The sequence below is a fragment of the Dermacentor andersoni genome, chromosome 11 (assembly GCF_023375885.2).
Source record: "Dermacentor andersoni chromosome 11, qqDerAnde1_hic_scaffold, whole genome shotgun sequence".
In the NCBI taxonomy this organism is placed as follows: Eukaryota; Metazoa; Arthropoda; class Arachnida; order Ixodida; family Ixodidae; genus Dermacentor; species Dermacentor andersoni.
Window position 1 is genome coordinate 74700440 of NC_092824.1, and position 14528 is coordinate 74714967.

The following is a 14528-nucleotide window of genomic DNA, read 5'->3' on the forward strand; positions in this document are numbered from 1 at the left end:
TATAGCAAGACCGGCCGCGCACCTGAGCGTTGACCTGTTCGGTCACCCGTCTGCCAGTTTTTCTATTCTTGGATTTAGCCTGGTTTGGCTGGCTCCCGGCGAATTCTTGCTTTCCTTCTGAACTTCGACACTTCACCACTGCACAATTGGACTACGGCAAGGTGAGAAACTTTGTTCGACAGTCGGCGATGCATTTCAAGCAATTAGGCTTAGGGCACGGCACCTATTAGCTACACTTGTGACGCAATTAACGAAAAACAGCGCGGCCATCGTGGCGCACTTAATTTCAAATAATGAATTGTACTGGGAGATGTTTGCGACGCTTACTATGAGCCCCAATATTATTTTTACTTATTTCGATAGTTTTGGGACACGTTGGTTGCACACGGTGCTGTGACGCAGTTTTGCGTGTACTGAACCCTACTGCGACACGTTGTGGCGCTTTCTCTGACTGCCAACATTAAGATAAATAATTTCATAACTTTTTGGGGTAATATTGAGGCACACTCACCACGCCTGTCGTGACGCAGCGAAAAGCATCTCGGCCGTGGTGACAAAGTTAGTTTGGCGTATAATAAATCTTACTGCGAAAAGTTTGTGGCATTTTTTTATGGCCCCGCAACAACTTAAACCCTGTCGAAAACGCGACGAGCGATTGTCAAGAGTGATAACACGGGAGTGTGGTGCTTGCGCCGGCAGAACGCGCTAAAGATAACGGCGAGGAGCTCAAACGTCGGGAACTATCTACTCGAAAATTCTGTGTTCTGAACGGCACCCCCGCATTTCTCTTGAGTGTGAGTAGAAGGAATTCTGCGAACGTCCAGTATGGACTGGTTGAGAGCCTGTGTTGTGGCCACCTTTGTTTATTCGTAGCGTGCTATCGCGTCGGTTGTAGCGAAGTTTTGGAAACGCACAGTAGTCCGTGTGTTCGTGCTATTAAAGTGCAGGAAATAAGGCCCGGAAAGAGGGGAATGCTTGGAAATGAAATGTTTTCGTAGTATGTACGGTTGTTTAGGGGGGGAGGGGGGGGGGCGGATCCGGTTATATTTTACGCCGTGTTTGTAAAAGCGAACTGCTTTTGTTTGTAATGACGGCCATTCACCACTTTCGCGCACTTTGCCTCTACACGCATTCTTACTTGTTAATACCAAAAGGACACTTGCTTGTAATTAAATTTTATCATCTGACGTCATCTGGTGGAGCTCCTGCGGGAACTATTGCTGCTTACATGGTGCCGCAACGCTGATGACAGTGCACTAATGCTGATACTAATGCTGCTGGTGACAGTGCACTAAGATGTGTTTGGCACAACGACATAGCGTACATGAGTCGGTTAGGATAGAAGTCAGCCTTGCGTGCTGTTAAAAATTGTTAATTTGATCTTTCCATGTACCGCCTCATATTTCGAAGGTTGAAGACTGGGCGTGTTGGTATAGCATATTTGAGGTTCGATTGCGCAACATTTGGACGACACACACAGAAGAGAAACACACCACAGAGCGCTCTTGCAAGTAGCGCAAGTAGCGCTCTGTGGTGTGTGTGTTTTTCTCCTGCGTGTGTCGTCCAAATGTTGCGCAATCGAACCTCAATGTGATATTTCCCCTGTCCAGTTTGATGCGGTCGTCTCCTCTATTGAAACAGTAGAATCTTACCATAGCAAGCCCAGAGTAACCCTTGGTGATTTTAATAAACCTAGAAGTTATTGGAACACGCTTAGGTATTCTCATTACAATAATTACGCAGCGAACAAATGCAGCCTGCTGTTGGATTCTGTCCTTCTGTTCCTTTCAGCAGCACAACTTCATTGGCTATTCTTGTCGCAACGTCCTAGATTTTTGCCTCTCGAATGCCCAAGTTATTGATGCCTCTCGTTCGGTCATTTCTCTTGCGCGATCCCGACAAATTTCACTCGCTACTAAAGAGGTGTGTCTGCCTTTGTGTGCGCCAGGAAGCAGATCTCCTCCAGTGGAATAAATGAATCCTCTCACTTTGCTTTCAAGCGTCGTGATTATGTCGCTTTATGTGATTTATTGTCCACCAGCGATTCGTCACTGGTTACAAACAAACCCAATGTTGATGACAAAGTAGGTCGGTTTAAGGAGCTTGTTTTGAGCAGTATGGGTGAATACATTCCTAAAGTACAGTCCAAAAACTTTAAAAAACTTTACTGGTTCTCATTGGCACTTAGACCTCCCCTAAAGTATTAAAGTCGCGCACGCCGCAAATCCAGAAGTCCTGTGCCTAATGAATGGGGAGAAGAATACCGAATTTTTTGTTCAGACACCCTGCAAACGCCTCTATAAGTGGGATCACGGCTCACATATTGCATTCTTGGAAAGCGCGCTTCCGACCGGTTGGCGGAATTTCGGAACCATACCGCCAAGCGCTCCATAAAACGACGAGTTTGCTTGTGCCTGCTCGACTCCAGAGGAGTACAAGTCCAAGCAGTCGCGGATTGTTTTGTTCCCCACTTCTCATCCTTATATAAAACTTCGGTTTTCGAAGCTGGCGTCAGGCAGCAGCAGCCCACGACGCTTTCTGCATCTAGTGCTGTCTTGTTTGATGAAAAGCTCATCCACGAATGCCTTAAGAGCTTGAAGTCTTCTCTATCTTGCAGCCCTGATAGCGTACTTTCTGCAACTCTGAAAGACCACGGCAGTTCACCTGCCCTTGCTTTGACATCTATATTTATTAGATGTTTGAATACTTCCGCTTTCCTTCACATATGGAAGACTGCTCATGCTTTTCCTATATTTCAGTTAGGTTTACAACCAATGTCTCGAATGATTGCCTGATTTCTCTGTGCTACGTGTAAGATTTTTGAGCTCGCTCTTCACATCTTACTGTTAACTCAATGATTCCGAATTCGCACTCATTTCATACCGGCTGATCCACTATTACAAATTTGGCAAGTGCCATGACACAAATCTCCGCGCCGGTATTTCAGAGTGGTTAAGTTGACACCATTTTCTCTGACTTTAGCAAAGCTCTTGATGTAGTCAGCCACTCACTGTTGCTAATCAAGCTTACGCAGTTTGGTGTTGACTCTTCGTTTGTCAATCTCTTGCACAGTTACCTCCTCAAAAGATCATCTTAAGTTAACGTCAATGGCCAAACGTCTTCTTTTTACATAGCAACTAGCGGCGTTCCTCACGGATGACTATTAGGACGATTCCTTTTGAAATTTTCACTAACGACGTCCTTTCTGCTATTCCGAATTCCCTCATTCCTTCTATAAGCCTATAATATCATGATTCTTAAGGAAATTCACACTGTTGATTAGTGTGGCATCCTACAGTCCGACCTGTTTTTTTTTTTTTTTCAATATGGTGCAAAGAAGAACATCGTGTAGACTCTGAGATCAAAGAACTGGGTGCACTTTTTATACACATTTCAGTCCCCACTAAACGCGTTGCAATGCGGAATATGTGCTCTCTTCGCTCTATTTGCACAATATCGATTGAATTCATACATTGGCGTTTCTTGATCAGATATTTCGTCTCCTGCGATAGCTTACTGGTATCCTGTCTAGCGGAGCTACCACCGACTTCTATTGCACACTCCTTGATGATGCCCACAAGCTAGAATAGAACTGGCAGAACTTTCGAAGTTGATCAACAAGCGTAAGACAGCTGACATAAGGAAGTATAATATGGATAGAATTGAACGTGCTCTCAGGAACTGAGGAAGCCTAAAAGCAGTGAAGAAGAAACTAGGAATTGGCAAGAACCAGATGTATGCGTTAAGAGACAAAGCCGGCAATATCATTACTAATATGGATGAGATAGTTCAAGTGGCTGAGGAGTTCTATAGAGATTTATACAGTACCAGTGGCACCCACGACGATAATAGAAGAGAGAATAGTCTAGAGGAATTCGAAATCCCACAGGTGACGCCGGAAGAAGTAAAGAAAGCCTTGGGAGCTATGCAAAGGGGGAAGACAGCTGGGGAGGATCAGGTAACAGCAGATTTGTTGAAGGATGGTGGGTAGATTGTTCTAGAGAAACTGGCCACCCTGTATACGCAATGCCTCATCACCTCGAGCGTACCGGAATCTTGGAAGAACGCTAACATAATTCTAATCAATAAGAAAGGGGACGCCAAAGACTTAAAAAATTATAGACGGATCAGCTTACTGTCAGTAGCCTACAAACTATTTACTAAGGTAATCGCAAATAGAATCAGGAACACCTTAGACTTCTGTCAAGCAAAGGACCAGGCAGGATTCCGTAAAGGCTGCTCAACAATAGACGATATTCACACTATCAATCAGGTGATAGAGAAATGTGCTGAATATAACCAACCCTTATATATAGCTTTCATTGATTACGAGAAAGCGTTTGATTCTGTCCAAACCTCAGCAGTCATGGAGGCATTACGGAATCAGGGTGTAGACTAGCCGTATGTAAAAATACTGAAAGATATCTATAGCGGCTCTACAGCCGCCGTAGTCCTCCATATAGAAAGCAAGAAAATCCCAATAAAGAAAGGCGTCCAGCAGGGAGATACGATCTCTCCAATGCTATTCACAGCGTGTTTTGAGGAGGTATTCAGAGACCTGGATTGGGAAGAATTGGGGATAAAAGTTAATGGAGGATACCTTAGTAACTTGCGATTCGCTGATGATATTGCCTTGCTTAGTAACTCAGGGGACCAATTGCAATGCATGCTCACTGACCTGGAGAGGCAAAGCAGAAGAGTGGGTCTAAAAATTTATCGGCAGAAAACTAAAGTAATATTTAACAGTCTCGGAAGAGAACAGCAATTTACAATAGGTAGCGAGGCACTTGAAGTGGTAAGGGAATACATCTACTTAGGGCAGGTAGTGACGGCGTATCCGGATCATGAGACGGAAATAATCAGAAGAATAAAAATGGGCTGGGGTGCGTTTGGCAGGCATTCTCAGATCATGAACAGCAGGTTGCAATTATCCTTCAAGAGAAAAGTGTATAATAGCTGTCTTACCCGTACTCACCTACGGGGCAGAAACCTGGAGGCTTACGAAGAGGGTTCTACTTAAATTGAGGATGATGCAACGAGCCATGGAAGGAAGAATGATGGGTGTAACGTTAAGGGATAAGAAAAGAGCAGATTGGGTGAGGAAACAAACGCGATTTAATGACATCTTAGTTGAAATCAAGAAAAAGAAATGGGTATGGGCAGGACATGTAATGAGGAGGGAAGATAGCCGATGGTCATTAAGGGTTACGGACTGGATTCCAAGAGAAGGGAAGCGTAACAGGGGGCGGCAGAAAGTTAGGTGGGCGGATGAGATTAAGAAGTTTGCAGAGATGACATGGCCACAATTAGTACATGACCGGGGTTGTTCGAGAAGTATGGGAGAGGCCTTCGCCCTGCAGTGGGCGTAACCAGGCTGCTGCTGATGATGATGATTGAATTCATTTCTCCTACACTTTTCTGCAAGTTGTACACAACAACCCGTCAACTCGAACATCCATCGGACGTCTAGAATGGCATTTGTAGATCCCACAGTGACATTATAGATACGTTCCAGAAAACATTTCTAAGCATATCATCCCCGCTTTGGTAACATGGATATTGTTCTAGCATAACTGGATTATTGTGACTGCCTTTACTTCGCTGCCGACGTAATCGCGCAGACCTTTTGAAATTCCTTCACGGTATCCTCATGGTGTCCCAAATTTTTCAGTTATATAATGTTTCGAATGCCACGCAAGATCACCAGAGAACATTTACTTTTACATGTTCCAGCATGTCATCACCAACATTCAACCGTCCAAAGAGTGCTGTCTTGATAACGCTTATTTTCAGTATCTTGATAGCTTTTGTAACTTGCTGTCATTGCTCTTTTGAGAGCTTTGCATTGTTGTGTCATAGTTTAACTGCCGTTCCCCTCCTTTTACTTTTTTATTCACCTTGCGCCTTGCTGTAAGCACACTCTCCTTTTGAAGGGGGTTCGTTTTATCCATTGTTTTTGTTTTTCTGATAGCACCTAGCCGACATTTCTTTTTTACGCGCGCGCCAGCACTCAGACCTTATGCCTGTTCCTGTGCAGAGTAATTGATTGATTGATTGCGGTATTATCCAAGGTCCGAGGTGGTGTGCCAGGGCATTGGCAAGCTAACATCTACCGGTCCGTGATAACACGCTAATAGCTTTCACATGGCGGCGACATCACCACTGGACTTGCCGTATTCGTTTCTTTCCCCCCTACTACAGGGTTGTGAAGCGGGTCAATATGATATGAGTACTTTTGTTATCACGTCTCGCATCGCATTTCTGTTGCGGAAGCACTTTATGTAAGATGAAAAATATATCTGTCACTCTCCCCCCGAGATTTACGTCATCCTCCAGCAGCTCAAATTACTAGTGCGCGACAACTACCATTAGAGTTTAGCATTTTGAGTAGGCTATACTTAGCAGCTATTTTGCACGTGTCACGACGTGACATGACGACCGTAATTACGCATTGAAGCTTCAACTCATTTTCTACGCGGCAAATCTGCGTGGCGAGATTGAATTCTTAGGCGAGTGGCGAACCTCCATATTACTTGCTTGCGCAAGACATCAACTATTTTTTTTTTTTCATGCTGCCGCCACCGGCGCTCACAGATGTCGCAAGCATAACAAAAGGTCCCTTCATTTCCAGCAAACCATTAGCGTTTATGCTGACGTCGCTGCAAGAGTAGATTGTTACAAATTTCAACTTGTAATATGAGAGAAAATTTTTACGAATACACGTACCTTTCTTCTTTTTCTTCGTAGTGGTTCACTTGTTCAGTGTTCAAAAGCAGGTTTTAATTATTGAAGTTTAGTTGCGGCTGCAGACTTATTTTTGGACTCTATTATAGGAAAGCAGCGACCGACACACGATAATTTGTTGAAGCTGTGGCGGCTTCGGAGAAACAAACGCAGGTTTCAATGAGGTAATCATTCGTTTTTGAACGCCTGCACAAACATTAGTTTCGTGTTGAAAAGTTAAGCAAGAACTGATTAGGGCCCACCCCCCGTGGTTGCTCAGTGGCTATGGTGTTGGATTGCTGAACACGAGGTCGCGGGATCGAATCCCGGCCACAGCGGCCGCATTTCGATGGGGGCGAAATGCGAAAACACCCGTGTACTTAGATTTAGGTGCACGTTAAAGAACCCCAGGTAGTCAAAATTTCCGGAGTTCTCCACTACGGCGTGCCTCATAATCGGAAAGTGGTTTTGGCACGTAAAACCCCATAATTGTTTTTTTATTAAGGCCCACCCCAACTCTCTCTGTGCGCGCAGCGCGATAAATAAAAGCGTTCATGGTTGACTCTGACAAGCAAGCAGGTGGTTGTACATTGATTTGCTAACGGTACAGAGAAAGTCAAATATTTACGAACAGTGTTATTATAACCGGCTACAAATATCCCTATTCTGATTGTGCTCATGGAATGGTCCTTCCGTACTGCAGAAATCATCAAACACCGATCGCAGGTCGGAAGCGAAGTTTCAAAGGGCCGCAACAAAGTGTCCTGCAATGCTGAAGCAGCAAGCATAATTGCTCGCACTTTTGTACAACCCTGATGTTGCCTAAGGAGAGCGTTAGTCCAAAAAATTAAACATATATTTAAAGAAATAACGTTTTTCGTTCGGAACATCGAACATTCAACATCGTGTCGTCTAGTCCGTTTATAACGTCATTGAGACGTACGTTTCCCGTTTTATTCATTGCGTTATGCTCTACACAAACGTATCGAGTATCACTTCTATGGGCGTCTATAATTTTAGACCTTGTTTTATTTGCTCTGTGTGCCCTTTTCGTACGTGGTCCTCTAACTCCTCACAATTCTCCGTTCACTTTCTCCGTTCTCTTCCTTTCCCGTCGTTCTGCGTTTATAGAGTGCACCCAATAATAAAAAAGCTAGTAAATGAAGAGAACGAGAAAACTAAAGTATATACGATATTACACGGCACACGCCCATAGCGAGTATCGCGCCCTGGGGACTTATCCCTTGGCCGGAAAGCCAAGAGAACATGAAACTCAGAGGTGGCCATGGGAAAGGTCATCGCAACACGGCTTCTATCTCCCACTGTGTCAGCAAATGGAGACGCAGAGCGAGCGGCGAGCTGCAATGCTTGAAAGGAGAAACACAGACGTCTGAGCAGACGGCTGTTTCGAAGCACTGTCTCGCTCCGTCCCGCTGAGAGCGTAAAGGATTCAGGCCATTGGGTCTGATAGTCATAGCGACCCGTCCCCGCGGTTTAAACACGAAACACCCTTCTGAAGTTTGCGAAGAGAATGGAAGCGCACAATATGAAGCACAGATCGAAAATATGAAACTAGCATGACGGGCGGCGTTAGCACAAAGGCAAATTGTGAATGTTGTATAGTGGGGCATTAACGCGGCGACACGCGACGTTCGACAGATGCCACTGAATCCGAGGCTCACCTTGGCGCTATTTATAGCAAGCTTTCGGCCGACCACGAGAGATGAAAACTTCTGCCTTCTATAGCTTTTTCGTTTACGCTTCCAGCATGCATAAATAAACCTTAGTGCTATCCACGACGCTGTCCCATTACATTATAGCTGTCACTGTGCGCGTAAATTAATTTGTTCATTGCACACGTCTTCATTTTAGTGCTTGCGTCGATTGCTCACTTAATGTAAACTCATCCTTGAACGTCTGCTATCCATGCTTATGACGAGCTGAACAAAGTGCCGCTCTCACATTATCCAGTATTCAATGAAATCTATACACATCTCACTCTATAGACGCAAAAAGCAAACGAACAAAGACAAATAATAATGTCTGTCTTTTCCATGAACAGCTACACAGGCTGGCCTAGGTTGCACGCAAATGCGCGATTAACTGGTGTGTAGTATTAGTATACAGATGTAATAAATTGTCGTATACGTGAACCGTTGACCTAACTGGCCCCATGGGTTCGCGGCTCCGACATAAATATTTATTCTTGAGGAAACGTAAAATATCAGGCGCCCCTTTTTCACATTTATGCTTTAGATTCGTCGTAAAACGTTAGTCGCAAAACACATTCTACACTACAGCCACAGTATACTCAGTGAGGTGTGCCGCACAAAACGGGATAAATTACCAAATATGTTTCGATGTGGACATGACGTAGACGACCCGCGTCCAGGACGCGCATCCCTACCCTGCCCACATCAAAACATATTTGGTAATAGGCGTCCACATTTGATCACACGCGCTCAGCTGATGTCTACATCAGTCGGTACGAAAGCAACGCCTTCTTGATTTCGCTCTCCTTGATACCTTAGTTTTCGATGCTGTGTATTTCTTGAACTTTAGTGCCATGCGTGCAACACTGAAAAGAACGGTGTTCAGGTTCGCCATCAGTAAACAAAGGAGCCTTCGCGACACCTGAAAAGTGGGATTTTTCGCAATGAGACCAAGCTAGAGGCAGAGCTAACCAGCGGCTTTACGAACTCTTGGGCGGCACGACAACCGGTCTGCCAGGACACTCAATCTCTCAGGTATTCCAGGAATGCAATAAAGGCGGCAACTAACATTATATTCACGAAGTACAAAAATATAGGAATTCTGTTCCTGAATTACTTGCAACGAAATATCAAGCGAGCATCCGGTACTGCAACGAAAACCAACACACCGAGATGTGGGACATACGACTTCGGTGCTGTATGAGAATCGAGTAGCATAAAAATAACGATGCGCCTGCCGCATTCAGGATGGAATCTTCTCAATCATTCCGGTAATGTGAATGTCTCAGGAAAGCAAACACAAGAACACCGTTTGGCGCATACACAGCGTCTGCCATTGCACTTCAATTTATTAAAATTTTCAGTTGCAACCCTTCAGGAAAAATCACGCAGGCACGTTCATTCATTCTTTACTGCTTTTGAATACGTCAAAAAAAGCACTAGTACAAAAAACATAACGAACAAAAAGAAGAACAGAGTGCCATCCTGTTTGGTTATATAAGCTTTCTCAAAAACAATCACCAGCCAGCCTAACAATAACTTGTCAGTTCATGTTGCGGGAGTAGTCTACGGGAGTAGTCTACGGGAGTAGTCTACGGGAGTAGTCTACGGGAGTAGTCTACAGGAGTAGTCTACAGGAGTAGTCTACAGGAGTACTCTACAGGAGTACTCTACAGGAGTACTCTACAGGAGAAGTCTACAGGAGAAGTCTACAGGAGAAGTCTACAGGAGAAGTCTACAGGAGAAGTCTAGAGGAGTTGTGTACAGGAGTTGTGTACAGGAGTTGTGTACAGGAGTTGTGTACAGGAGTTGTGTACAGGAGTTGTGTACAGGAGTTGTGTACAGGAGTTGTGTACAGGTGCAGTCTAGCACCTATAGGCAAATGGAATGATCGTGCAAAGCCAAAGTGTATTTACCTGCTAGGAACTTTTTCCAGATCAACAATTTACCGAGTGAAAATTGTAACTCACGCAGTGTGCAAGAGAAGAAGATACCTGTTCTTGCGGCTCAAGACATTCGACATGGGGGAAATCGCCGAAAGCAGGTCAGTGCAACACTTATCGCTTGAAAATAAGGCACGTACATTACTGCAACAAGGAATGAAGTTCGTAGTATTTCTGTGGAATCAATTTCATTAGAATTTAAACGTAGCCCGTTGTAGTCCCATGGTCGCACAAATGTTTGGTGGTGACAGCTGTGGCGTGCGATTATCAAGATATTATTCATCCTGGCGACTCTTCTCTAGTCGCTAACAACCAAAGCGCGGTACCTAACCTGTTGTCATTCTCCGAACATTCCTCGCAAAATGCCGTCACCGTCACACGTCACAGAAGACTTTGGCGTTAATGTCGCAAAATGATAAATATAATTTACCTTTGTATTCCTCACTGTTGGACTCGTCGCATTTATGCCTTTTTTTGTAAACTTAATATTACAAGTAAAATAAGAAACAGGCGAAAGCACAATTTCCCCACATCCCTGCACAGCTATCAATCTCTTCTCGGTACTAACGACAATATTATTGCAATATACGTGCATGTTCCCACCTGGTGTTATGAAATGTAACGTATACTGGTAATAAGAAGACGTATACAAGGTGTCCCAGCTAACTTTAGTCAGAGTTTAAAAATATGGGAATGCCACGTAGCAGGACAGAACGAAGGTACTGTTGTTTACCGTCGCTTTGAGATGCTCATTTTTCTACTATTTCGCCTAATTCGATAATTAGTTATAATTAATCAACTTCTCACATATTATTATTAGATGAAAAGTCTGAATGACAAAATTGTGGAGCAACGTGAAGAACTCCCGCTTGAGCTTTCTGTTGCTCAATTCGTGCTACATAAGCGTTTTTCTGAGCGTGAAAGAAGCCCGCGAATAGACGAAAAGTGCCTCGAGCGGCCAGTCGCGCGGCAATGTTGCGTGCATTTGCGGGCTTCTTTCTCGCTCGGGGAAACACTTTATGTAGCATGTATTGAGCAATAGAAAGCTGTATCGGGAGTTTTTCATGTCGCTCTACAATTTTCTCATTTATACTTTTCATCTGATTATATTTGAAAGTTGAATAATTAGGACTAATTATATATTTAGGTGGAGTTTAAATGTAAGCGAAGTAACTCCAAGCAAGGCAAACATTACCTTCGTTTTATCCAGCTGCTTGGCATTCGCATATTTTAAACTCTGGCTAAAGTCAGCTGACATACCCTGTATATGCCTAGTGTGTAATTTGCATGCATGCTTGTATGCATGCAGTTGCTTCACCGCTAGTTAGAGCCTGCTTTAGGACCACGTGTTGTTCTCGAGACGCCCGCAGACCACCGAGGCTCGATGACACTTTCAAATTATGCGCCTTGTCGCTCAATTTACCGCGGTGGCCGACTAGGCACTGCCTTTTACGAAATGCCCCCCGCGACGAATTGAACCCCTGCCACGTCTTTCGGTGTACTCGCGAAAGTCTCCACTCTCTGCATGTAGAGGTAGACATTTTCGCTGTGCTTACTGGAGGGCCTACGGAACAGACTTGGAGTTTACGAGGCGTGTGGACCTCATTCGTTCTGGGTGAGTGTTGAAATATCCAATTTTGGACGCAACTAGCTTTGTGGGCGTCAGATGGTTCGAAGGCGCTTACGAAAGCGCCCCCCCCCCCTGTGCTCCGTAATTCCCGTAGCTGCAGTATACAATACGTGATAACTTAGCTTTACACGAAAGGCACAGGCGAAGTTAAAGACGTACAGTACACGAAGCCGAGGCTGGCAGTCTTATACGCAGAACTTAGCGCTGCTAGTTAATAATCGCACGTGTAGCTTTAATGAAGGCATTTAGGAGGAACGCTGCCTATTGAAATAGCGCGTAGAAGGGAAACACTGATAATGAAAGCACAATAATTCGAAATCGAAAAAAAAGTCAGCAGTTTGATGTGCACGTACGCGTTACTAAGTGGTGGATGTATTCAGAATATTTCAGTACTCGCTGGCTGTCGTATTTCCAACAGTGGTATGCATACTGTTGACCGAGGAGGCTGTTCCCTTTGTTCGACCACTTCAGCCTTCTGTTTCGTTAATCAAGCACATTCCCGCCTTGAAAATTAATAAGAAAGAGCGTTTCTTAAATGTCCTTATTCTAAATTTTAAAGTCACTCCTTAAAGTCAGGCAAATAGTAGCCACCATATACACAAAATGGCGAACCATACAATAATAGTCCACGAAGCAGGCTTAGCCGAAGTTTCTATAGAGGGGCCGAAATGTAAGCTTTATTGAAACATAGCCCTTTAGTGGTTTAATTGCAATTATTATTATTTTGATAACGGGATATTGCTATCTGGTGCCACGTGTTACCCCACAGGAGAAACGAGCTTTCTGAGTCTTTCTGAAATTAATAAGAATATAAGAATTGCAATAAGAATATAAGAATTGCAATAAGAATTTTGTATGTAGAACGGTTACTGGCGACTGCTGTGTGCTGGCGACTGCCACGGTTACTGGCGACTGCCACAGGGCGCTGTCTGCCAGCTGCTAGGTGAAGTGTGCAGAACTTCACCTCGAGAAGCGCTGCTTTGCGTTTTTTTTTTTTTTTTGCAGCCTCCCAGTTTTGGTTTCGCGCGCTCCGATAGCCGAAATTCGCGGCGCCACAATTTTGCGGGTTATCACAGTTCTTTTTTCAGATCACAAAGCCAAGACAGCTTGTACGGAGAGCTCGCTTCAATTTGTGAGTTACAATGAGCCCGTTGAAACTAAACGTCCATACGTTATTGAATGCATCTTTGTTAATTAGCGACTTATTACCACGTATCGTCCGTCACCTCGTGGTCGGCACCACCGATGGCATGCCTCTGAAAGAACTGCCTTGTAACTCGAAAAGGCAGTTTTGAAGTGTTACCGAAAGTATTGCAGAAATGCCCGGTACATAGTTCAAAATGAAAGATCACAGCTCGATAAATTTCTGTGTGACTGAAACGCCAAGCAAACAGTTGTGTGAAACGTCGCGGTTGAATTTTCGTTTACTTGTTAGCCACGCTTACTGCTGCCAAGTTCGCGACGACACAGTGTCTACTACTGCGAATGGCGACCATCGCCGACTCTCTGCTTTTGTGTGAACTAGCGTCTGCGTGAAGAGCGAGATAATGCAGCAGATTACCCAGAAAATGTGACAATGTACTCGACAAACTTGCGACTCATGGCAAAGGGTGCGACACAGCACCTGGTAATTGCTAACTCGTGGTAATACAAAGAATGCCAGAGAAATTTATTTTAGTGCGACTCACTACGCTTATGGAAATAAAGAAAAAAAAATGCCCTATACGTCACTCAGCAATAATGCCTAACGTCGGTCGTTTTCGCAATCACTTCGTTTAAACCCGAGAACCGACTGATAGGACCAACTCGACAACAAAAACGAGAAATCGTATTCAATCGGGCTAGTTCGGCGCGTTGAGCAATGCAAATGCATCCGGATTGCAACATTGAGAATCTATGATATCGGCATGTGAACCCAGCCGACGTAAATCTATGAAAAGGAGACGACGAATGAAACTAAGGAAACACGGACAGGGGACTATTTAGTATGGGGTATACGCTGGGCTGCTTGCTGATCTCCAGTCTGCTTTGTCCGCACAAAGTTGGGGAATTCGTCTTCAGAAATTGCTACACACACGAACTCTCATTTCCAGAACTTCCCAAACGAGTTGGTTGCGATATGGCACGAAGATAAATTATAGGGAACAGGCTGGACTCTGAAGAAGAGTATGACATACACGAAAGTTGACTCGGCGACTAATAAACGTTTCTCTCCGTTTCTTTTTTTTTTTTTCGTGTCTAATACCTGCCTTCAATTCCAAACCAGAGAGCTCCATTTGTTTACACTTGCACACTCGCGGTAACTGGAACGATGATGTTCCTATAAAGCCAACAATTCCCGCTTAAAGAAAATGTAATGCTCCCTTTTGTTGAAACCAGAAGAGGCGGCGCGATAGGCGAAACACGTCGGGCAATGAGAACAAGTCAATGCTCCTTGCATACTTGGCCGCGGATGATTTCCCATCTATCGGGTTGCGTCGTTCCAAGACGAGCAGGGTAGCCGCGGGGAGAAGCGGGCTC

The 14528-nt window shown here is 44.4% G+C and overlaps 1 protein-coding gene across 1 annotated transcript in view; it reads left to right on the forward strand.

Annotated features, from left to right (window-relative positions):
• LOC140214062 (uncharacterized) overlaps positions 1–14528 on the forward strand; it is a 160556-nt gene that overhangs the window by 25570 nt on the left and 120458 nt on the right. Inside the window, exon 2 of the mRNA XM_072285328.1 lies at positions 10410–10479. Coding sequence (XP_072141429.1) covers positions 10410–10479 — 70 coding nt within the window. The remainder of the gene's footprint in view (positions 1–10409; positions 10480–14528) is intronic.